Below are 25,202 nucleotides of genomic sequence, written 5' to 3'. Positions count from 1 at the left end.
TACTGTCCTGGTTTGGGCCAGGATAAAGGTGATTTTCTGTCTTGTACTTTTGCTTTTAGCTAAGTCTCTTGTAAGTAGTTGCGCTTGCTGAAATTAACAGCAAGTTTCTCAGACAGTGTGTGTTTCTTGGACTGATAACACTTGATGTTTATAGAGCTAGAGACTGGTATGCAGAGCCAAGGACACAGCTCAGCTCTGAGGAACATTTTACCCTCCAGAAGGAAGAAAGAGGTCCCACCTGCAGCCCTCCCTTGGGGAGGAACAGACAAGATAGATGCCAGAATTGACCAGAGTATTCCATCCCATATGCGACATCCTCAGTATAAATTTGAGGGATCACGCGGGCCAAGCCATCGATTTCCTGCTTCCAGCTTCCGGCTGCCTGCCCTTTCTGCCTTTCCTGCTTCCCTTCCTTCACCCGGCATCCTGGAAGGATTCCGTCCGTTCGCCTGCCTGCGGTCCTGATCCATGCCAGCCCATATCTGTGTGTTCCTGCCTCCAGTTCCCGACTGCTGCCGACTCCAGGAGTCCAGCCTGGACTTTCCGAGGGCTGCCCTGCAGCCTCGGTGGTGACGTGAGAGCTATTGGGGGAAAAGGGGGGAGGAATGTGAAATCCATTTTCCTGTATATTTGTATATATTTAGTAATTTTTCCTATTTATCATTACTGTTTCATTAAAGTTGTGTAGTTTAGTTTCCAACCCATAAGTCTCTCTCCCTTATTCTCTCTCCTTTCTTTATCAGGGAGGAGAGAGAGATTAATAGAGAGCGTCTGTTACTCGGTTTAATTGCCGGGCCAGTGTTAAACCGTGACAGCTACTTTGTAATTAAAATAGAGTCCTTTTTAAATAATTTTTTGGGTCATCATTTTTGAGCAATGGGCTAAAAAAGTCAATATGTGTATTTCTAGATTATTAGATATTTCTAGATACTTCATTATTTTTAGATACCCTAGATTTCTAGAGTAAATGTATTGGGTCAAATATTCTGTTCTGCCATTTAAGCAGACAGTTGTCAATGTAGAGCTATAGATGAAAAAACATTGTAGATATGGTGTGGTTCATAGAATAAATGTGGCTTGCAGTCTTGCAGTCCCTGTAAGAACAACATGCATCAAGTTTTTGAAATACATGTTTTCAAATTATTTAAACAACAAAATAGTAGTTATTCCAAATATTTGGTTGAAAACTTTTGTCTTTTGGTTTACTATAATCAAACTGAAAAATCTGTTAATATTTCTCTGGAAACTCAAGCCTGTGTGATGTCAGTAATGCCAAATGCATGATGTCTTAAAATTGTAATTTTTATTTTGACTACATATAAACTTCCCTTTATATCTTGCAGTTCTTGATATCTTGCTGGTTTTTTTGTTGGCTTTTTTTTTTTTTTTTTTATCACTTTCCTGAAGTTTCCCTTCTCTTCAAAGAGCAGAAACTACATGTCAAAACTAATAGGGGATGAGTCTGTATTCTCTTTTATGATTCCAATACAGGAATGGTAGTTGACTGGTGATGCTACCTTAAAAGTGTATGAGGGCCAGAGAACTGCTTAGAGAGCATAGTAAGCCTCTTTTTCTATTTGCTTTCAGGTAGAGATAGAAATATCTTACTGTCTTTCATTCTTCACAGGGCTACACATCATTCTGGAATGACTGCATCTCCTCAGGATTGCGTGGTTGTATGTTAATCGAATTGGCATTGCGAGGGCGTCTTCAGTTAGAGGCTTGTGGAATGAGGCGCAAAAGTCTATTAACAAGAAAAGTAAGTGGAGGAAAATAGTCACATTTACTTTTGTGTCATGCTCCAGGCAATACAGTAGCTATAAATTACAAATGGTTGTAAGAAAAAGACATTTTATTTTCTTTATATGTGCAGAGTTATTACCTAAAGAATTTAAATGGTGCCTTGTAAAATCTTTTGTACTTTCTGCTCCTGTTTGTTCTCTTGATGCTATTGGGAACCTTGAACAAACAGTTAGCAGTAGCTCTGGCCAGGTTGCAGTGGCAGTAATTGCTGCTGATAGCCAGTAGCACCAGTTTTAATTTGCTGAAAGAACTGGCTTTTGCAATATTGGTGAGATGTGGGTTGGGGCTGAGAGGGATGGCTAACTCACAGCCTGCCAGATGTATCCTGCATGTCACCAGTTTAATTCTGGTGTACAGAGTGGTGCAGTTAATGCTTGCAGTGCATGGGAAGGAAATGATCCTTATGCTTTGGGCCCTTGAGAACACAAAACTCATATCTAGTTTAAGCATGTGACCAGTGTGTTAAATTTGTTGTACTCATTGACATTTAAGATGGGTAAATTTTTAAGGTTCTTTATGGAATTAGGCTGACGATTTGAGGTGACTTAGTCTATTACCTTTGGCATTGGATTTTTTTCCTTAGTACAAAATGTGTAAAGTCACACTGTTTGAAGAATTTTTACTTCATCAGTATTAGAGGATACTTGTAAAATAAGTTTATTGAAAACATGGCCAAATGTTGTCTATATATCACAAATAAATTCTCTTTTATGGCACATTTCCCTGTCAATATTATCCCTTGCTACATTTTTTAAAGGAAAGCTTACAAATTCCCCAACCTTCTCCCAGCTTCCTCCTCTTCTGAAGAACTGAACCTCTTTTCAGATAAACAGCTCCTACTTATTTTAGCTTCATTTACAGAATCACAGAATGGTTTAGACCCAGCTGGTACCAACTAGACCTCCACTCACTCACCCCCCACCCCCACCATGGGACAGGGAGGAGAAAATCCATCTTAAGGTTCGTTAATTGAGACAAGGATAGGGAGGGTTGCATTCCCCAATTACGGTAACAGGCAAAACCAGACAGGTTCAACTTGGCAAAGAAAAAAACCCCTAATGTAATCTACAAGGAGAAAGAGAAAACATAGACAGTTCTTAATATCTTCTCCCCCCACCCCTCCCTTCTTCCCAGGCCCAGATTACTTCACTGCCTTCTCCTCAGTGGCACAGGGGGATGAGGAGTGGGGGTTTAGGGTCACTTCACCACATGTTGTTTCTGACGCTTTTCCTCCTCAGGGGGAGGACTCCTCACGTTCTTCCCCTGCTCCAATGCGGGGTCCCTCTCATGGGAGAGAGCCCTTCATTAATCCCTCCGACATGAGTCCCTCTCACCAGGTGCAGTCTCTCAAGAATGGATTGCTCCAGAGTGGGCTACGTACAGAGTCATAGTCTGCCTTGGGAACAGTCACCTCCTCCTGCATGGGGTCCTCCGTGGCTGTAGATCCACATCTGCCCCTCTCTGCAATCCTGCACAGGCTGCTTCTTCACATCCACCCACCCGTGACACTTCAGGGGCTACCAATCTACATTTACCCCACCGTAGTCCTTCAAGGACTTCTTCACCATGCTCCTCCATAGGCTGCAGGGGGACAGCTGCCATCTCACCATGGGCTGTGGGGAAATCTCTGATTGGCACCTTTCCCCCTCCTTCTTCACTGACCTTGATGTCTTTTCTCTGGCATTTCTCTCTCACTTAATACTCTACTCTACTCTACTCTACTCTACTCTACTCTACTCTACTCTACTCTGTGGGTCCTTTCCTTATATTTCTACAGTTTCATTTTCCCTTTCTTGAATATGTTACTTGCAGAGGTGCATCCATCTTCCCATATCTGCTCAGCCTTGGGCAGAGGTGGGGCAGGGATTGGAACCGCAAGAGCTTCTACAGAAGCCTCCCCTATGGCCCCCCCTGCTTCCAAAACATTAACCCAAGACATTGAGGCTGGAAAAGACGTCTGAGCTCATGAAGTCCAGTCTATGACCTAACAGCACAGCTAGACCATGGCACTAAGTGTCACATCCAGCCTTTCCTTAAACACCTCCAGGGACAGTGACTCCACCACTCCCCTGGGCAATCCATTCCAGTGTCTGATCACCCTCTCTGTGAGAAAGTGCTTTCTGATATCCAGTCTAAACCTCCCCTGGAGCAGCTTCAGGCCATGCCCTCTCATCCTGTCACTACTTGCCTGGGAGAAGAGCCTGACACCCACCTCACTACAACCTCCCTTCAGGTAGTTGCAGAGAGTGATAAGGTCCTCCCTGAGTCTCCTCCAGGCTAAACAACCCCAGCTCCCTTATCCTCTCCTTATAAGACTTTCCCCTTGGTCCCTTCACCATCCTCATTGCTCTCCTCTGGACCTGCTCAATATCCTTCTTCAAGTGAGGGACCCAGAACTGTACACAATACTCGAGGTGAGGCCTCACCAGTGCTGAGTACAGGGGGAGAATTACATCCTTAGTCCTGCTGGCCACACTATTCCTGATACAAGCCAGGATGCCATTGGCCTTCTTGGCCACCTGGGCACACTGCTGGCTCATGTTCAACTGGTTGTCAACCAGTACTCCCAGGTCCCTCTCTGCCGGACCGCTCTGCAGCCACTCTTCCCCCAGTCTGTAACGCTGCATGGGGTTATTGTGGCCAAAGTGTAGGACCCTGCACTTGGTCTTGTTGAACTTCATACCGTTGGCCTTGGCCCATCGACCCAGCCTGTCCAGGTCCCTCTGCAGCATCTTCCTACTTTCTGGCAGATTGACACTCCCCCCCCAGTTTGGTGTCATCTGTGAATTTACTAAGGGTAGACTCAATCCCCTCATTCAGGTCACCAATAAAAATGTTCAATAGGGCTGGGCCCAGTACTGCTCCCTAGGGGACACCACTGGTCACCAGATGCCAACTGGATGAAGCATCATTCACCACCACTCTCTGGGCCCAGTCATCCAGACAGTTTTTAACCCAGCAAAGGGTGAACCTGTCCAAGCCATGGACTGCCAGCTTTTCCAGGAGGATGCTGTGCAAGATTGTGGCAAAGGCTTTTCTGAAGTCCAGGTAGACCACATCTACAGCCTTCCCCTCATCCACTAGGCAGGTCACCCAGTCATAAAAGGAGATGAGATTGGTCAGGCGGGACCTTCCTTTCCTAAACCTATGTTGGCTGGGCCTGATCCCCTGGTTGTCTTCTATATGCCACTTGATGGCACTCAGGTTGATCTGCTCCATAACCTTGCCAAGCACTGAGATCAGGCTGACAGGCATATAGTTCCTCGGATCCTCCTTTTGGCCCTTCTTGTGGATGGGTGTCACATTGGCCAACCTCCAGTCATTTGGGACCTCCCCCGCTTGCCAGAACCAGTGATAAATGATGGACAGTGGTGTCACAGTTTAACACTGGCCTGGCAATTAAACCGAGTAACAGATGCTCTCTATTAATCCCTCTCTCCTCCCTGATAAAGAAAGGAGAGAGAATAAGGGAGAGAGACTTATGGGTTGGAAACCAAACTACACAACTTTAATGAAACAGTAATGATAAATAGGAAAAATTACTAAATATATACAAATATACAAATATACAAATATACAGGAAAATTGATACCACGTTCCTTCCCCCATTTTCCCCCAATAACTCTCACGTCGCCACCGAAGCTGCAGGGCAGCCCTGGGAAAGTCCAGGCTGGACTCCTGGAGTCGGCAGCAGTCGGGAACTGGAGGCAGGAACACACAGATATGGGCTGGCACGGATCAGGACCACAGCCAGACGAACAGATGGAATCCTCCCAGGATCCCGGGTGAAGGAAGGGAAGCAGGAAGGGCAGGCAGCCGGAAGCTGGAAGCATGGCTTGGCCCTCGTGATGCCTCAAATTTCTACTGAGGATGACGTATATGGGATGGAATACTCTGTTTGGTCAATTCTGGCATCTATCTTGTCCGTTCCTCCCCAAAGGAGGGCTGCAGGTGGGACCTCTTTCTTCCTTCTGGAGGGTAAAATGTTCCTCAGAGCTGAGCAGTGTCCTTGGCTCTGCATACCAGTCTCTAGCAGTAACTATAAACATCGAGCGTTATCAGTCCTAGAAGCAGACACTGTCTGAGAAACTTGCTGTTAATTTCAGCAAGTGCAACTACTTACAAGAGACTTAGCTGAAAGCAAAAGTGCAAGACAGAAAGTCACCTTTATCCTGGCCCAAACCAGGACATTCCACCCCTTATTCCAAACCATTTGCGTCATGCTCCAATCATTACTATCTCTTATCCCTAAACACAGCTATACACAAATTATTACTACCTCTCTGTACTAAAATTCACTAAGTAATTCAATCTATGATTGCAGATGTTCATCTATTGTAGCAGATTCTTAAAACAAGGAGCGATTGTCACAGTTCATGTCCATGGTCCACAAGTTGCAGGTTGCAGATGTTAACTTCAAGGAAGTTTCTGGATGCCAGTTGATGAACCTAGTTCTGGTTTCATCACCACAAAATCATCCTGAAAACCACAGAACACTGTTAGTTTATGCAATAATTCACATAACAGTAGTTAATGTGGGATACAAGCAGCTTATTCTTCCACCAGCTCCCTCAGCACCCTAGGATGAATCCCATCTGGCTTCATAGATTTGTTGGGATTTAAGTGGCACAGCAGGTCGGTAACTACTTCCTCCTGGATTTCAGGAGGGGTATTCTGTTCCCTATCCCAGTCTACCAACTCAGGATCCCAGTTGCCCTGAGGGTAGCCAGTCTCTTTGTTAAAGACTGAGGCAAAGGAGGTGTTAAGTACCTCAGCCTTTTTCTTGTCTTCCATTACTATGTTCCCCCTCCCCTCATCCAATAAAGAATGGAGATTTTCCCTGACCCTCCTTTTGTTATTAATGTATTTATAAAAGCATTTTTTATTATCCTTAACAGAGATGGACAGATTAAGTTCTAACTGAGCTTCCGCATCTCTAATTCTCTTTCTACATGACTTCATAATATTCTTAAATGCTTCCTGTTTCATCTGTCCCTTTTTTCCAAAGTTTATACACTTTTTTATTTCTGAGTTCTTGCAAAAGTTCCCTGCTCAATATTTAAGCATATTCAGCACTGATTTTCACAATTATTTTTTTTTTCCCAAAGCTTTTGTCTCCTTAGGCATTCAGGAATGTTCTTCAGCAGTTATTTTCATTCTACACAAACATTGTCAGCTCTACCTAAATGGAATTTTAACTGTGTTTTTAGGAAAATGGAAAAAATAACCTGTGCATATCTTCGTTCAATAAAGAATACAAGCAAAAGTATTATTTATTTTCTTTTTTTTTATTATTTTATAATGTGATTCTTGTGGGTGGGTTGGTGTGTTTGTTTCAGTTTTGATTTCCCCCTATGTTTAAGGTGACCTAAAAGCTACCCTGTACTTAATGCTTCATTATTTCTGCTGTTGTAAATCATTAAATTTCTTTTTGCAGGCAGGAGGGTTCTATGAAAGAGGCTTAATATGAAATTCAAGTTAAGATTGATTTCTGCTAAAGGGATTTCTTGCAAATCAAATCCCAAAATACTGATGTTTCTTCTGCATTTGCCCCACTTCTCTCAAATTAGAAATCCTTCTGACTTTTGTTGTTTTATAACTGTTGTGGTTTAGGCCCAACCGGCAACAAAGAACCAGTCAGCTCCTCGCTCCCCCCACTGTGGGATGGGGAGGAGAAAATCCTACTAAAACCTCCTGGGGCAAGACAAGGACAGGGAAGATTCACTAACCAATTATGGTCAGGAGCAAAACAGACTTAACTTGGGGACAAAATTGATTTATCACTAGTCAGAAAAAAACAGGACAAAGACAAAACAAAAAACAGAGCTGAAATACCTTACTCCACCTCTCCCCTCTTCCTAGGCCCAAATTGCTTTGTTCCCAGTTTCTCTACCTACTTTCTCCCAGCAGCACAGGGGGACAGGGAATGGGGATTACTGTCTGTTTGTCACACATTTTCTGCCACTCCTTCTTTCTCAGAGGGAGGACTCCTCACAGCCTTCTCCTGCTCTAATGTAGGCTCCCTCTCATGGGAGAGAGTCCTTCATGAACCCCTCCAACATGAGTCCCTCCTATGAGGTTCAGTCCCTCAGGAACAGACTGCTTCAGCACAGGCTTCCCACAGATTCACAGCCTACTTCAGGTGCAGTCACCTCCCCCGCCATGGGGTCTTCCACGATTGCAGGTCCACATCAGCTCCACCATGCTCCTCCATGGGCTTCAGCAGGACAGCCTGCCATCTCACCAAGGTCTGAAGGGGAACTTCTGCTTGGGCACCTCCACCCCCCTTCTTCCTCACTCACCTTGGTGTCTCTGCTCCCATATTGCTCTCACCTCCCCCTCTCCTCTGCCCTCAGGTCTTATAGCAGTTCATTTCCCATTCTTGGTGGGAAAGTGGGGTTGGATTTTTGGAGGGGGGGGGAGGGGGAAGCTTCTCACATGAACCACCTTTTTTAAGTCTTCTATTAACACTATATTTCCGTCTCATTTCTGTGTTTTCTAGATTTCATTGTTTCAACTCTACCAAGTGTCCCCCTCATCCCCTTTTTGCAGGCTTTGCTACCCTTGCCCTCTGTCTAGTTGCATCCAAGGTTGTGATTCAGTGATGTGGAGTTTCAGAGGCAATACCATTTTTATATAGCTTCTTCCCCTCAGGCTAGCGCTTTTCCCTACTCCATTCTGGGACTTTGTGGAAAGGTAAAATCTCATTAAAACCAAAGCTTTGATTTGTGATTTTTTTGAAGGGCTTCTTTAAGTATTTAAAGAAGTAAATCAGTAGTATCAATCAGTAAAGAAGTAATCAGTAGTAAAAGGAAGAATAGAGGTAATGTCAGTCCACTGCTGAATGAGGTAGGAGCCCTGGTAATGGAGGATGCAGAAAAGGCAGTTACTGAATGCCTTCTTTACTTCAGTAAATACCACCCCTTGGAAATCCCAGACCCTGTAAGGAAGAGAGAAAACCTGGAGGAAGGAAGACTCTCCACTGGTCAGTGAGGACTGGGTTAGAGATCATTTGGGTAAACTGAACATACACAAGTCTATGGTCCCTGATGGGATGCACCCATGAGTGCTGAGAGAGCTGGCTAATGTTGCTCTACCACTCTCCATCATTTTCAAAATTTCATGGAAAACAGGAGAGGTGCCTGAGGACTGTAAGAAAGCCAATGTCACTCCAATCTTCAAAAAGGGCAAGAAGGAAGACTCAGGCAACTACAGACCAGTCAGCCTCACCTCCATCCCTGGAAAAATGATGGAGCAGATCATTCTGGAGGTCATCTCTAAGCACATGGAAGAAAATAATGTTATTAGAAATAGCCAGCATGAATTAACCAAGGGAAAGTTATGTTTGACTAATCTGATAGTTTTCTATGATGGTGTGACTGAATAGGTAGATGCATGGAGAGCAGTGGATGTTGTCTACCTTGACTTTAGCAAGGCTTTTGACACTGTCTCCCATAACATCCTTGTGGCCAAGCTCAGAAAGTGTGGGTTAGAAGAGTGAACAGTGAGATGGATTGAGAACTGGTTAAACAATAGAGCTCAGAGGGTTGTGATCAATGGTGCAGTCAAGTTGGAGGCCTGTGGCCAGTAGTGTTCTTCAGGGATAAGTACTGTGTCCAGTCTCATTCAACAGGGGACAGAGTGTATCCTCTGCAAGGTTGCTGATGATATGAAACTGGGATGATTGGCTGATACACCAGGGCTGTGCAGCCATTCAGCGAGATCTGGACAAACTGAAGAGCTGAGCAAAGGGGATCCTAATGAGGTTCAACAAGAATAAGTGTAGAGTCCTGCACCTGTGGAGGAATAACACCATGCACCAGTACAGATTAGGGGTTGACCTGCTGGAAAGCAGCTCCATGGAGAAGTACCTTGGAGTACTGGTGGGCAATAAGTTATCCATGGGACAGCAGTGTGACCTTGTGGCCAAGAAGGCCAGTGGTATCCTGGGGTGCATTAAGAAGAGTGTGTCCAGCAGGTTGAAGTAGATTCTCCTCCCCCTCTACACTGCCCTGGTGAGGCTACATCTGGAGTATTGTGTCCAGTTCTGGGCTCCCCAGTTCAAGAGGAACAGGGTTATAGTTGAGAGAGTCCAACAGAGAGCTGTGAGGATGATCAGGGGACTGGAACATTTGTCATTTGAGGAAAGGCTGAGAGACCTGGGACCTTTTAGTCTGGAGAAGAGGAGACTGAGAGGGAATCTCATTTGTGTTTATAAATATCTGAAGGGTGGGCATCAAGAAGAAGGTGCCAGTCTCTTTTCAATGGTGCCCTGTGATAGGATGAGGGGCAACGGACATAATCTGGAACACAGGAAGTTCCACCTCAATATGAGGAAAAGCTTTTTTACTATAAGGATGATGGAACATTGGAACAGGCTGCCCAGAGAGGTTGTGGAGTCTCTTCTAGAGACTTTCAAGACCCATCTGAACACATTTCTGTGTGACTTGCCGTAGGTAACCCTGCTTTAGTAGGGGGGTTGGACTCAATGATCTCCAGGGGTCCCTTGCAACCCCTACCATTTTATGATTCTATGATCCTATGACTCAACCCCCTGTGTCCTCAAGCCGTGATGTGAAGGGAGGAGTTTAAACTTACATAACTGTAGCTTGTGCTGCAGCTGAGGGTAGTCCTGTCTTTGGAAAGAGGCTTATTATTGGAGTCTCTCTTGGGTTGTTACTAGTGTTTGCATGGCCTCGTCAGGATAAAAACTAATTCGCTCTGGATAAAAACTAATTCACTTCTTTGACCAGTTTAGTTTTTATTTGAATCACTTTCTTGATCTTGTCATTAGGTGGGGCACAAGTGAGACTGCTGGTGCAAGCAATAATATGAGAACAAGAGGAGGGTAGAACTAGTTCTTTGGGCAGTAGTATGGATTTAAAACCAACTAACAGTGGCCTTGGTCATACAGCCGACTTTAAAAATTCAGAAGTGATCAAGATGCATTAAATCCATGTTTGAATGCCATAGAGAGACAAATGAGACTGAGAAAAACTGGCATGCAAGGACTTGATAAATGTTTGTGAAGCTTCTTTTTACAGTTCGAAGTAATTTATAATTTTGGATCCACGAAAACAGTCCAACCACCTGAGAGAGAGAGGGGAGAGAGAAAAGAATGAGAGAGAGAAAAGAGTGAGAGAGAGAAAGAGAGGGATATCACTGCCCACAGATCCAGTGGTGTCCAGCAATCCTTCTTCAGGATAGCGATCCAATTCCAGATGGGACAAAGGTCCAGTGCAGGGTGGTGGGTCAGTGGTAAGTGAGCACAAATGAACACTACGGTGTTCCTTATATACACTGGGTTTCCCACCACTCTCAAGACTGATTCAGGCCCCTGGAATCTCACCTCTTGGGAGGGTTTCCTCACCCCTCTGAAAAGGCCATTGTTTGACCAGCCCTTAGTGGTTATGGTCATTGGCCAGTTTGCTGGAGGCGTCAGCTCACTGCCAGTTCCACCTGAGTGAGAACCTTCACCCTGCCTTTTCAGTGTGAGTCTACCCCCCAACATTCCATTTGCCAAATTGTCATTTGAGGCAAAGAAAATACAAAATTCCACTGAATGGAACCTCACATTTCTGAAAGTCAATGTGACATATTTTAAGTTGCAACATCCTTGTAAATTTGGCTTTAGAGTATATAATCATTGCATAATTTTGTAGCTCTCTTTACTGGTATCACTTTTATAAACAAATCAATATTGAGATTTATGTATAAACAAAGTAATTTCTAAGACTAGTGGTTATTGAAGATAGAAAATGGTACTCTATGGTGCAGTCTCAGAAAGCAAATCCAATAATTACAGTTAATCAGTGCAAGAGGTGCTTCATCTTTTGCATTGCTTAATTGGAAAGCTGCATTGTAGAAAATGAAAATTAAATATTCTGTATAACTGAAATGTCCTCAGTAGTTGGATACAAGGCAAACCTAATACATGGTAAATCACTGAAAAATTGGAATAAAGAAATATTATTTGTGATAAGACTAAGGATCATAATCTCTAAAGAACCAGGTTCTTAACCTTCTTTCTGCCTTAGCTCATCTGTTAAAGAGAGAGAAAACAAACACCCCTTGCAGATGTTTAATTTTCTGTGATAATTCACAAGATCCCAAATTTTCCACTCTTATGCTGTTATGACTCTGGAGGGAGTTAACCAAGAAACATTCATCAATAAATCCTCCTTCAAGTAAGAGCAGATCCATGAGCAAATGAGAGAGATGGCTGGACTTCACCTGTTGTCTGTCTGTATGTGCTGGGAAATGGAGAGAAAGAGAAATACCATGGAAGTGTGAACCAAAATACTTTTTTATTTGAGGGGAAGGGTAATGAGAAGAATCTGTGCAGTGAATATGCAATGTAACAGAGAAATGAGGAGAACCAGTGCTGTATGCCTGGCTGCAGAGAACAACAAATGTGGAAACAAAGTCACTCTGTATTGTGGAGTGAGCTTATGGAGTTCTGACTGAGTTGAATGGAAGTCTATGTTCCTTAAAGGTCTTTCCTATGTCTGTGTGTTTAGGCTTATACTGTCATAGTGGAATATATTCAGGTTAGCTTTGATGCCGTGAAAGGCCAAATAAAGACTTCCCTTGCTTTGTTTGTTCTACAAGGGAATGCTTCTTGTCATCTGGAGAAGGTGTCTGCAAGTACCAACAAATATCTGTAGCCCTCTTATCTTGGTAGTTCAGAGAAATCAATTTCCCTTTACATATTTCCCTTTCTCAGACATATCTCACACTGCTGGGTCACTAGCCGAACTTTTGTATACAAGTTTTTCCCTACTAATTTCTGAGTCAAGGATTTATATAAAGAGTCTGCTCCCCAATGTGTTTTATAGTGCTGTCACAGTTTAAAGCTGAGCCAGCAATTAACTGAATGACAGATGTTGTCTATTGATCCCCCTCCCTGACAAAGAAAGGAGAGAGAATAAGGGAGAGAGACTTAGAGGTTGGAAACTAAACTACAAAGTTTTAATTAAACAGTAATGACAAAAAAGGAAAAACAATTAAATATATACAAACATACAGAAAAGTTATACCTTGTTCCTCCCCCCTTTCCCCCCAATAACACTCATGTCACCACCAAGGCTGCAGGACAGGCCCTGGAAAAGTCCCAGGCTGGACTCCTGGAGTCAGCAGCAATCAGGAGCTGGAGAGAAGAACACACAGATTCAGGATGGCACGGATTGGGACCACAGCTACATGAATGGGCAGAATCCTCCCAGGATGCCGAAGAAGGCAGGAAGAGGAAGAGGAGAAGAGAAGGGCTCGACCCTCATGATCCCTCGAATTTATACTGAGTATGATGTGTATAGGATAGAATACTCCATTTGGTCAATTTTGGTCACTTGACTTATCTGCTCCCCGCTAAAGGATGGATGCAGGTGTGACCCCTTTGCTCCTTTCTCTTTTTTGAGCATCAGATGTTCCTCAGAACTGAGCAGTGGCCTTGGTTCTGAATACCATTCTCTAAACATAGAGCATTAGCAGTCCTAGAAGCAAACACTGACTGAAAAATTTGCTGTTAATTTCAGCAAGTACATCTACTTAGTAGAGTAGCTGAAAGCAAAATTACGGGACAGAAAATGAATTCTATCCTGGCCGAAACCAGGACACAGATCCAGCAACGCACCTTCCCTCATAGGTTCCTCAACTACCTGCGTCAGAAAGTTGTCATCAACTCTCTGAAGGAACTTCCTGGACCATGCATGACTAGCTGTGTTGCCTTTCCAGCAAATATCTGGGTGATTGAAATCTCCCATGAGAACCATGGCCTGTTTAAAGATAAATAAGTTAAGTGTTTTAGCCTAATTATTAAAGGAAAATCTGAAGAGTGGCTATAAATAGCCACAATCTAGCAGCTTAAAAACCCAACTTAAAGTATGCTTCTTCATAATTAAAGAGAAAGTTATAAAAAATTAGTGTTGATATAAAACTGGAAGATATATAATATCAATCTATGTGATTAATAAAGGTTTTGAGTAATGCTATGGTTCTCGCTTGAAAATCTGAAATATAATATACATTGTTGTGTGTTTAGTTTCAAAAAAGGATTGTCTAAATTAATTTGGTTTTTTTCTTAAAACTAAATATCTGAAGTTTATTCTGAAAGTGCAGATATGAATAGTATCTCAAGAGACCATTTGTGGGAGATCAGTGGACAACATGCAGATTAATGTAATCAAAGTATTGCCGTTTATTGAGAGTAGCGGTAGCCTTTTTATACACATTCAGGCTGATCACATAATAGAAGCATATTGCTGATTGGTAGAACACATTCTTCATATGCCACGGGGCATTATCTAATTGGTTAAGTACAACTGTTCATGCGCTGTCCATGCAATGCTTAGTTCCTGCTTCACATCCAGTTATTCTTCTTTTTTGCTGCCAACTTCTTTGTTCTTCTGCACGTAGCTGACCTCTAATAACCTTGTAGCTAACCCTGAAAGCCCTTAGCTCAGTCTGGCTAATGCTAAGTAGTCAGGATTGCTCACATGTCCATTTTTTCCCAAATACTGCTCCACAACCATTTAATCTTGATGCACTAATAGAAAATCAGTTTTGTCTGGTTGCTTCCTGGCAGATGTTTAGTCTTAAAATTCTCCACTGAATGCAATTCAACAACCTCTGTGGATGTTTAATTTGGTCTTGACAATACATCCTGTATGTTCCGTATATCCAGAATAAGCTGGTATCTTTTATTTTTCCCAAAGTAGGCATCCTAAACTACTGTTTGCACCCTCTTTGTAAAAAATATCTTACATGATTCTTTTTAGGTCTAAACAAACGTCATTCTTTTTAGCCTGGCATTGTGGACTGGTTCATTCTTGCTCATTTTTATTAAAATCTTAGTTTCTGTGCTTTATAGATACTCTATAAATTCGATGTACTATTACAGGTATGACCCTTTACATATTCACAAAGATATCTCTAGCAATTTCCTGTTAATACAGCTTAGAATATATTCTTAGAATACATTCTTATTTTGACAAAAAACTTGGATGTTGTTGATTCATTTGATATGTAGTCTACTGCTAGAGTTACTAGATACTTTTTCTGCCATTCTGAACTATGTAGTAATTTATTCTATCTTTTATATTTGTTATCTGTTTTCTCATCCTGACTATACTGCTTTGCATTTCTTTTTCATTTCATCTTATTGACTTAATACACATCTCCAGTTTGGGATTATTTTGCCAGCATTGAAACTGTCTTACCATTGCAACTCATTTCAGTGTCATCTACAGACCCTATAAAAATGTATTATACTCCTCTATTGTTTGTAGTAAGAACTATTAGAATTATGGAACAGAGCTGAATTTGCGATATATTTCAACAGGACACTTAAAGATTTTCCAGGACACTGGAATGCCAGCTTTTCCGACTATTGCCAAGCTTTAAAAATAATATGTTTCACCTGCTGCTTCTCTTGTATATGTGAAATTGTTCTCATGTGTTAGTTTTCTGTCAATTGCCTGTTACCTTTTTACCTGAAGCTTATAAAGTGCTAACTTGTAAAATTATTTAAATTGACAGATTTAATCATTATTTTCATAAATAGCTTTGAAACAGTAGTAATTCTTTTCCTAAAGAAAGATAGAAATTTGTGATTTCATTTTTATCCAAACATATTGAATTGAGTTATTTAAATTTGTATTTTTTAGTTTGGTACTCTTGTTTTTCTAGCCAGAAAAAATGGTATTTGTACATGGTTTATATCACTACTTATACTGGTAAATAAGCAGTTATTAAAATTCTTAAATTTTATTACGTTACTGTGAATTATATTTTTTTCTCTCTCCTGTGCTCTCTTGAGGGAAGAACTTAAATAATTTTGGAAGTTATTAACAGTTTGTTATAAACTGTCCTGGTTTCACTGGGATAGAATTACAGAATCCATTTTCTGTTCAGGGAAGTTGCAATTTTTGAGAAGATGGCAGCACCTGATTCTATGAGAACAAAACTGATAAGACACTTTGTTTTAGCTTGTGGCCAGCCATGGTGTGCAAGTTTCCATAGCAATCAAGGCCTTTGGCAGTTTTGATTTAGACAGGTGCTAGGGCAAGGAGGAGTGAAACCCAGGGAAGCTGACCCAAGCTGGCCAACAGAATTATTCCATACCATAAATGTCACCCACACTATAAATTGGGAAGTTTGCTGGGGATGGAGCTCTTCCTCAATGGCCACCATCCCTGGAGCATCTTTTCCATCCTTCTCCCAAGGCCTACTCTCCCATTCGTTGTGACCGTCATGCTCCTCTCGCTGAATCTGTGGTGCTCAGTTTTGACATCTAGCATTCACAGTTGTGAGCTCACATATGGGCAGAGTATAAATTTCTATTTCATATTAATATTGGGAATAATAGTAGTTCTTTATTATTATTTTATTAAATCTGTTTTCATTTGAATTCATAGGACTCCTTTCTTTTTCCTGATTCCCCTTCTTGGGTGGGGAGGAGTCATTGGGTGATAGAACAACTGCCTAAACGTAGACAAGAACTTAAATGATATTGCATTTATTATTGTATATTTAGGGGTTTATCGTTACATACATATTTTGCCTGATATGTGTATTTTAACTGTTAGCAAATAGAACTTAGTGTTGCTGCTCAACATGTTCCTCAGAGCTGTAAAACTTATAGATGTTGCCTTGAACCTATTTATGGAAGAAAACCAGTTTTCCTCTTTTTTCACTTTCTAATTGATTTCTCGATTTCACGTGGCCTAATTGTTTAACTTTAGTATTCTGAATAAACTGACTTGAAGCAGTAAAATTAACTGCCATCAGAGAGCAATTTAACACTGTAGTATACTTTTTTTTAAGAAGGAAGTGAAGATCAGGTGTCACAACCCACAAGGTGGGTGTGGCACTGTCACGTCTCACAAAGTGAGCACGGCTCCCCAGATGTGGGGGCCCAAACCAAATATCACGTCCCACAGAGTGGGCATGGGTAGAGTTCCTCAGAGTGGAGGTCGACCCAGGGAGATTCAGACTGGACGCCCTCACTTTCTAAACTCCTTCAGAGAGGAGCCTAGGTGTGGCTGGGCCCAATCCTCCTCTATTAATTAATCTCTTTTTATAACCCATTTGACGAGACTAAGTTTGGGAATTGTCTGCGCAGTACTCTAGGAGTAAGATTATTACCCAGGAGGTTTGTACAAAAACACTACTTAAAAATGAGTAAGTTTATAAAGCAAACAACAGGTTACAACTAACAAAACTTAACAAAGCAATGGGTTTTTAAACTTAACAAAGTTAGAAACTATGTTACCCTCATGTTCCAAGATAAGATTAGAATCAGAGAGAGAGAGAGAAAGAGTTAGAAAAGATAACACCACCCTTGGATCCAGTGATGATCTTGGTAGGAAGTTGTGGTCCTTGGACGACAGGCATGCATCCAGCATTTCTAGCGTGCCTCTTTTATGACACCTGACCCCACCTTTTCGGCGGGAGGGCGGGCTTTGGCATATCTTGCAAAGCCAGGTGTTCACTTGGGCCCCTCCAGATGAAATGACTGGGCAATAACCCTTATTTCTGCACATGCACCCTCTTCAGTGGCTTTACATGGGGCATACACAAGATGTCACTCTGCCTCCACAGGACACACCTTATCAAATAAGGACAGTGCCCTGCCTATCAGGTTGGCCATCAAACAGAGCTCCCCTTGCAAGGCCAGTGTTCAGCTTATCGGGATAGCCACTAAAGGAGGGGCTGCTTTTGCAAGAATAGGGCTCCATTTATCAGGATGGATACCCAAATGAAGGTCTCTCCTTGAGAGAAGAGAGTTCAGGTGGCTTATTGAATGAGGCCTCCACCCAAGTGCAGCGTCCATTTTGTCAGGGAAGCTGTTTTGAGACAATTATTCATTTAGGGACACTACATGATTTCAGTGTATTATCTTTAAAAATTAGGTATTAAGCATGTTATTAATGCTGTAGTTTAAATCAATTAAGATTAATTTAGGTTATAGATAACAAGACTAAAAATAGCTTTGTAGTCAAAATCCTAAATAGTTTTTTTTTTAACTAGGTATTTTTCAAAATTGTATTTTCTTAGAGAAGATTCCTCACTCTTTAAAATTTTCCTTGATTCTGATAACAGGTAGATTTTTCCAGTTTTTATTGCTGGATGGCTTGGGTACGTTAATTAAGTCAAAATGCTGACTGCAGTTTATTCTGTCCTAGGTGATTTGCAAGTCAGATGCTCCTACAGGGGATGTTCTGCTTGATGAAGCTCTGAAACACATAAAAGAGACCCATCCTCCCGAAACAGTACAAAATTGGATTGAACTGCTTAGTGGTAAGTCTTGAGCATAATGTATTTGCTTTTTTCCTCCCAATAAAGCTAATTATCTAGCATCACTAGAGATTATACTGTACAATTTCTTTGGGAAAAGTATGCAAAAAAGTTAATTAGTGTGTTCTCTAGAGTAGTCTTTTGTTGATTGTAGCCTTTAATAAAATATAAGTAACTGTTGCTTTTGACTTAATTTGATACAGAAAGGATCTAGATCTAAGTGTCAGAGGACATCTCTACTCTGTGGAAAAGGTGTCTTCCTCTGACTCTGAAATAAATCAAGACTGCACTCTGGAGATATAACTATCTTTTTCTGTAACTGGAAATTAGTGTTAGTGTAAGATTCAGATCTTTCAATAAAGAAAGGAGATAAGGAGTTCATTGTTCAGATGTAAAAATTGAGGGTGATTTGGCCGTTAATCATAAAGAAACAATAGTCAGTTCTTTCTGTTTTTCCATTAACTGGAGAAATATAAATGTTTGTTACTTGTGACAACAGATAAGAGTTTCAGAAATGAGCAAAATTAACTTTCTCTACCTTCTTGGTTTTGTTATGTTCTTCCCATTTGTCCTGCACCACCTAAAGAAGCCTTCCTTGCATACTCATGCAGTTTAGTACTGGGTGCCCTTGTCATCCCTCCCCTCTTGCTCCTTGACTGCCAGGCAGAGGGGGGAGAGAGAACAAAGCAGCCCTTGTCGGTAGGGGACATGGCTGCTTCATAGCTTTGCAATTTAGTTTTTGATCAGTTCTGCTTCACTTTTACGTTCTGCAAAAAACAGTTCCCTTTTCTTGTCCCAAATACATAATTTGTGCTGACATTTCACCTTCTCTCACAGTGTGGAGCACATCAAATTAGTACTGATTCCAAAAAAGGTCAACTAATGAATGTAGGTTTTCCTTGAGCTACGATAAGGTTTTCCTCACCCTGCTAAGCTTTGTCCCTGGGAAGATAGTTATCATCAGTGCTGTGGCTGATATCAATCATTTTTACTTACACATGGGCATTTCATTTATAGTTATTGGATGGTATTAGGGTTCTTTTAATTTTCCATGGTTTAGAGAACTGCCCTTGAAGAAAAATATTTTGGTTTTTTGTTTTGGGGTTTTGATTAGCTCTTTTAGAATTTTGCTTTAGGGCCTGATCCTGGAAAATAGCTACTCTCTCCATCATTATCAGTGATGCAAAGAATGTTGAAGTTAATGTTCAAAGCCATCATGGAAATATTTATATAGACATTTAAGGCAATGTTTTCCAGGCTTATTTTGCTTATAAGATAGCCTCTAAGGGAATCAAGTATAGGGAATACAGAAGTTTGGATCAAAATGTCAGGTCTTCCTGTAGAGGTAACATCTGTGTTTGAAGCAAGTGCCTGTGTAATTGAGGAGTTTGGTCACAAGGTGTCACCACAGTACTGATTCTTATTATCAAATAGGCATATCCACCAAACAAATTACCTTTGCCCTGTGAAATACTGTAAGGAGATGACTTTTTTGTTTGTTTCTTTGTGATAGCTTCCCTTATAGTGAAGCTGGGGAGTCATATTCTCATTGAATGAGATTCTAGAGGGACTTGTGTAGTTCAGGCCTGGGCGAGTTCTCAACCTCTCACTATGCAGTTGGTGTCACCTCATTTGTTTACTTGTCTGTTACTTGGATACGGTGTAGGATGCCTTCCATCACAGTGGGAGAAACCTGAAAGTAATTTGTGTATTATTATTATTATTATTGTTATTATTGTTATTAAAGTTATTTTTTAAAAAAGCTTTGCTATAGAAATTCTCACATCGTTTATGGGATAAACCCCATCTATGTCAGAAATACTTTATACTGTTTCTTCCCTCACCTCTTAAAATGCATATATATATTATATCAGGAGGGGATTTTAATGCTTACAATGAATAATTAGGTAGGCTGGACCTAAAATTTTAGCTTGTTGAGTAAACTCTTAAGCAAAGATGGATTTCTCAGTGCTTAGCAATTTTAGCTTTCTCAGCAGCTGCTGATGCTCATTTTATGTTTTTAAAAATCCCTTCTCTAAGCACACACACTTATACACTTTGAAGTGCCCAGTTCTCCTTCCTTAACAAAAAAAAAATTAGAAATAACTTGTATAGAAACATCAAAGCCCCTGACCAACACGTGTCCGTATTTAATATGCGCACCCACACTCACAGAGTACATGACACTGTTTCACCTGGTGGGGGCAGGAAGGGAGAGAAGAATGTAAACCTGAAGAAACAGAGAAATGAGGACACTCCGGGTAGGTGTGCATTAGTTTGTCTCTGTTGCAAAGAGAATGGCAATGACACTTCTTCCAGCTTCTGAATTGATAAAAGGCTGAAAGTAGACAGACAAGATTAGAGATGCTTATTTTTGTTTTTATTAACTCTTTTCATGACTTTGTGCAGTGGTTTTTTTGGCTGTTTGTTTTGGAGGTTTTGGGGGGAGGGATGTGGGGATTTTTTCCTTTTCCTTCAGTACAAGAGTGTTTATTTGTCCTATTGCTAATCGACATGGCTTAGCTAGCAAAACTTCAAATGTACTAGTGGTCTCTGTCTCTATGCATGTATCTGGGTAGGTCAGAGATCAGAAAAGTGCTGACATGAGCACAATATTTTAGGTTAATAGTTAGCTATATGAATTTGACAGCTCATTCTGCAATGGAGGGGGAGAAGAACTGTAATAGTACAGCTTAAACTTTGCCTAACTTTTTTGCTTGTTTTTTTTAGGTGAAACATGGAACCCATTGAAGTTGCACTATCAATTGCGAAATGTCCGTGAACGGTTAGCTAAAAATTTAGTGGAAAAAGGTGTACTGACAACAGAGAAACAGAACTTCCTTCTTTTTGACATGACTACACACCCTCTCACCAACAACAATATCAAACAGCGCCTCATCAAGAAGGTTCAAGAAGCAGTTCTTGACAAATGGATGAATGACCCTCACCGCATGGACAAGCGCTTGCTGGCACTTGTTTATTTAGCCCATGCTTCAGATGTTCTGGAGAACGCTTTTGCGCCTCTTTTGGATGAGCAGTATGATTTAGCCACAAAGAGAGTGCGGCAGCTCCTGGATTTAGACCCTGAGGTTGAATGTATGAAAGCCAACACGAATGAGGTTCTGTGGGCTGTTGTAGCAGCTTTCACAAAGTAACTGCATTCAGACTGAAGTGTTCTCTCTTCTTTCATGTAAACCAGTAGTTTCTCTTCTATTGACTATTCATGTTTTCTGTAATGTGTACCTTCTCACAAAATTAATCAGCTCTTGTTTAATGGGAACTGTAAGTGGTGGATTCCCCCCTCTGTATACAGGATTCTGATGGTAAAAGAGACCTTCCTGTTTAAAAGCAACAGAAAAAGGTTTTACTGCCATATTGGCATTCTATTTCTTATTCAGTTTGAGTTATCTGAAATATTTTGTTTCATCTAATTTTCATCTTACTATTTTGAAATGGTTTAACATGGAAAGTACCTCAAGGAGGAAATCAGCATGCAGTTGGATCACTAATCTCAGCTGAGACAGACATGTGCACACATCAGTACTTCTGCAGTACAATTCATAACAGATAAAAAAGGGCCTTTTATAAGGGCCTCACCAAAGCTCCATCGAAGCGTCCATCAGGACATTTTATGCACAGACATTGGTTCAATTATATCTAACAAAATTACTTTAAAAGCAGAAATGCCATTAACATCTTTGTCAATAGTTCCTGTAAAATTCCCCATAAATGTATACTTTTCATGCAAGTCTCTTGTGTACTTATGTTTTCATGAGAATGGTAGCTGAGTTATAAGGCTACTGTAAAAAGGTCCAATTGTTTCATAAACCAGTTTTGGGATGGGATGCATTCTATTATATTGTATATGTAGTTCAAATTGTATATTAATAATTGCCCCATCTTAGTATTTTGCAAGATCTACTTTGTTGTACACTAGGTACCCCTTATTTGCTATCAGCTATTGCCATTTGATGGAAAGAAAGGCCTCCTATAGAGAGTACATATGTGAAAGCTGTTTGTTTTCAGTATCTATGGAGTTTGCCATCCATGTGCTCTCAGTCTATGCATTGCCTTTGATAATTAGTGTATAGAAAGAGACCACTTTCTATCATCATTTGTATGGGGGTTTTTTCTTTTTTTTTTTCATCCCTCCTGTATGGAAAAGGCTTGTGACCAGTACAATTCTTGAGTGCAGTTTTTAATTTTGTTTGTACACAAATTAATGTTTATCTCTTCAACCTTGTAATCTATTTTACGCTTTAAAACCAAAAAGACCTAGCAGGTGTTGCATGTAAATGGTTAGCAAGTAATGACTGCAGTTCAGATGATTAAAATTTCTGCAATAGAATGCTCTGCTATATTTTAATTATATACAATTATGCTGATTAGCACACTATTGTAAAAAATCAATAGAAACCCTTGGCTTTTTAAAATTTATTGCCTCTTTGCCACTGCTTGTCATCTCCCGCTGGTTTCACTGTGTAAATATTAATCAGTGAACAAATAAGTATTGATTTTTTTTTTCCCCTCATAAGAATTAAGATTTATATTGGGGTTTACAGATATTTAGAAACTCTTTTATGCTAATATTCAGAGCAAGAATACTAGATGGTATATAACTAGAGCTGAAATTTAAGGGATCCCATAATCTGTATACTAATTTGTATACTGCTTTTTACCTACAGTAAAAAAATTATGATTATAAAGTGCCTGAAACAGAGCAAGCATGTAATTTTTATTTTTTGTTGTTAATTAGAAAGGTTTTATAGCTTAACTGAAAGATTTAGGTAATATCCTTCTTATTAGAAAGGGATACTGACCTAATCAGCAGTGTCACTCAGATCTGCAGGATACATGGGTCAGACAAACTACATTAGCAGTTGTGTAGCTGTGCCTGCCATGGGTAGACCTCTTCTATCCTGACCACAACTCTACAGCCTCATCTGTGAATGGACTTCCAGCTTAGCACTTAAAGAAACTTAATTTAAGAAATGAAAGAGCAGTGTGCCACTAAATGTTAAGGACCATATTTTAAAAACCTTTATTAAAAATGGTTATATAGGTATGATGAATTCAAGTTGTATTTTAGAGTCAACTACATAAGCATCTGAATTATTTAAAATTAAGTTTCTTTAGAAAAACTAGAATTGTGTAGTAAGGTATTTAAAACTGTGGCTTACAAATAAAAAGATTGTAAGATGCTGTGTTTAAAACTTTGAGGAGCTTGGGCATGAACTTTGGACATTTTCTTTTAAACATTTTTAAAACATAATTTCTTTAAGTGGAGGGATAACAAAAGCTGCTGTGTTGCTCTTATATTTCATAGCTTACAGAATACTTTCTGTACTTGATAGTATATGCTAACTCACTGCTTTCGTTCTCTCTTTCTCCTGTGATCTGTGTTGTCATTTTCTCTTGTTCTCTGAGAGGAGAGAAAAATAATTAGGTGGAAAAATCAGAAAAAAATAGTGGAGTATTTGGGAGCAAGTTGAGTGCACAAAAAATGGCTTTGAAAATCTAAGCTACTTGAAACATGCTTCAGACTGCAAGTATGTTTCATAGTCCCCTTTCTGTCCTCTCACCTTCATTCTGTCAGTATTTTTCATGTTCCTGGTGTTTTCATGTTACATTGTGGAGTATATTGGGGGTTTTTTACCCTTACAGCCAACATGGTTTAAAAAAAAAAATGACCCTTCTTTAACCCCTTTCAGAGAGAGGGTTTTTTGTTTTGGTTTTTGGGTTGTGGTGTGGGTTTTTTTCCCCATGTAGAATACTGCCTACAGTATTTATCAGATTTATTTTGCTTAAAGACAACCTCTGTCTGTGATGGGGAGAGTTTTATGGAGTGTATCAAAGAACTTTGACATAAGTAACAAAGTGTTTGTGAAGCATGATGGTATCTCTTGCTAGACCACCTGGCATAAGCCTGGATGTGCAGGGGAAGTAGATGAGCTTTTGTAGTCTTGAGTCCTATGTTGTGTTTTAAAAAACCCAAAGCCTCATGAGTGCTACCAGACCTTATATTTAACAATGAAGATAAGTTTGGTAGGTTAACAGGGACTGATTTAGCAATCATCCTTGCCTTAGTTGCTATTTCAGGTTCTAATAATATGATTAAACATGGGAGACTGCTTTGTTCTGCTGAGATTCAGGTACCCTTCTTCCTAATAGCTGCTACTGCAGCTCACAGAGATCTGGACGCTTGGTTTAAAGACAGTTTTGACTGCTCCAATGGCTGCTTAAAGTTAAGATGGCTATCATAGCATGAACTTGAACCTGTGCCTCAAGGAAGAACATATATTATTCAGGGACTCAGTCTTTTAAAACTTTCAAGTTCATGTAAAAAACTTAATTCCGAAAGATAAATCCACAAGCAGTATGTGTGTATGTGTATATATATAATTTTATACTTGAGATTTACATCCTTCTCTCCTGTGCTTCTAGAGATGATGTTAGTGCTTCTACATGGGGTGTTAATGAAACATAAATTCACTATAAAAGGCTGGTGACTGCTCATGTCTTCATTTCCATTTCTACAAAGTGAAGAAATGTATTAACTGATGTGTTCTCTGTGAACTGGACTGAATCTGTATCAAAACAAAATAAAGCACCCTTTCAAGCTATGAGCTGCAAATGGTTACTGTGAATCACATATGTAGAGAGAACCACAGGTCCTCAGGTGTCGCCGATAATGAACTGGGAGCTTAAGCCCAGGTGTGCCCACTAATTAGGGCCTGCCCCAGCCGGAAATGGGCGGGGCTGAAGGGCAAGATAAAAGACATGCTCCCAGAAGGAGAGTTGGTTAGAAGAACAGAAGAGATGGAGATGCCTGAGGAGAGGGATGGCTAGAGAGCTCCAGAAGAAGAGCCGCAGCCCCCCAGAGAGAAGGCTTGCCACTACATCTGGTGGAGAATGCGGGCAACAATAGCAAGCCGTAAATGCTGAGGTAAAAAAAAAGAAGCTCTACACGACCACGTTGGTGCGGGAAGCTCTACAAAGCCTAGCTTAAATGCGGAAGGCGATATAAAGAGCTTCAAAATACGCAACCACGTCCAATGGAGCTATTATGGTGGTGCGGGACGCTCTATAAAGAGCTCCAAAAA

At 40.7% G+C, this 25,202-nt stretch overlaps 1 protein-coding gene across 1 annotated transcript in view; it reads left to right on the top strand.

Annotated features, from left to right (window-relative positions):
- The window catches only part of LOC139789199 (Golgi phosphoprotein 3-like), a 53,032-nt gene extending 28,312 nt beyond the window's left edge, over nucleotides 1-24,720 (top strand). Inside the window, exons 2-4 of the mRNA XM_071729714.1 lie at nucleotides 1,628-1,759; nucleotides 17,988-18,102; nucleotides 20,830-24,720. Coding sequence (XP_071585815.1) covers nucleotides 1,628-1,759; nucleotides 17,988-18,102; nucleotides 20,830-21,254 — 672 coding nt within the window. The 3' untranslated portion in view covers nucleotides 21,255-24,720. The remainder of the gene's footprint in view (nucleotides 1-1,627; nucleotides 1,760-17,987; nucleotides 18,103-20,829) is intronic.
- The last annotated feature ends 482 nt before the right edge of the window (nucleotides 24,721-25,202 follow it).

Source organism: Heliangelus exortis, chromosome W, assembly GCF_036169615.1.
Source record: "Heliangelus exortis chromosome W, bHelExo1.hap1, whole genome shotgun sequence".
Classification (NCBI taxonomy): domain Eukaryota; kingdom Metazoa; phylum Chordata; class Aves; order Apodiformes; family Trochilidae; genus Heliangelus; species Heliangelus exortis.
This window is presented reverse-complemented; position numbering and strand designations above follow the sequence as displayed.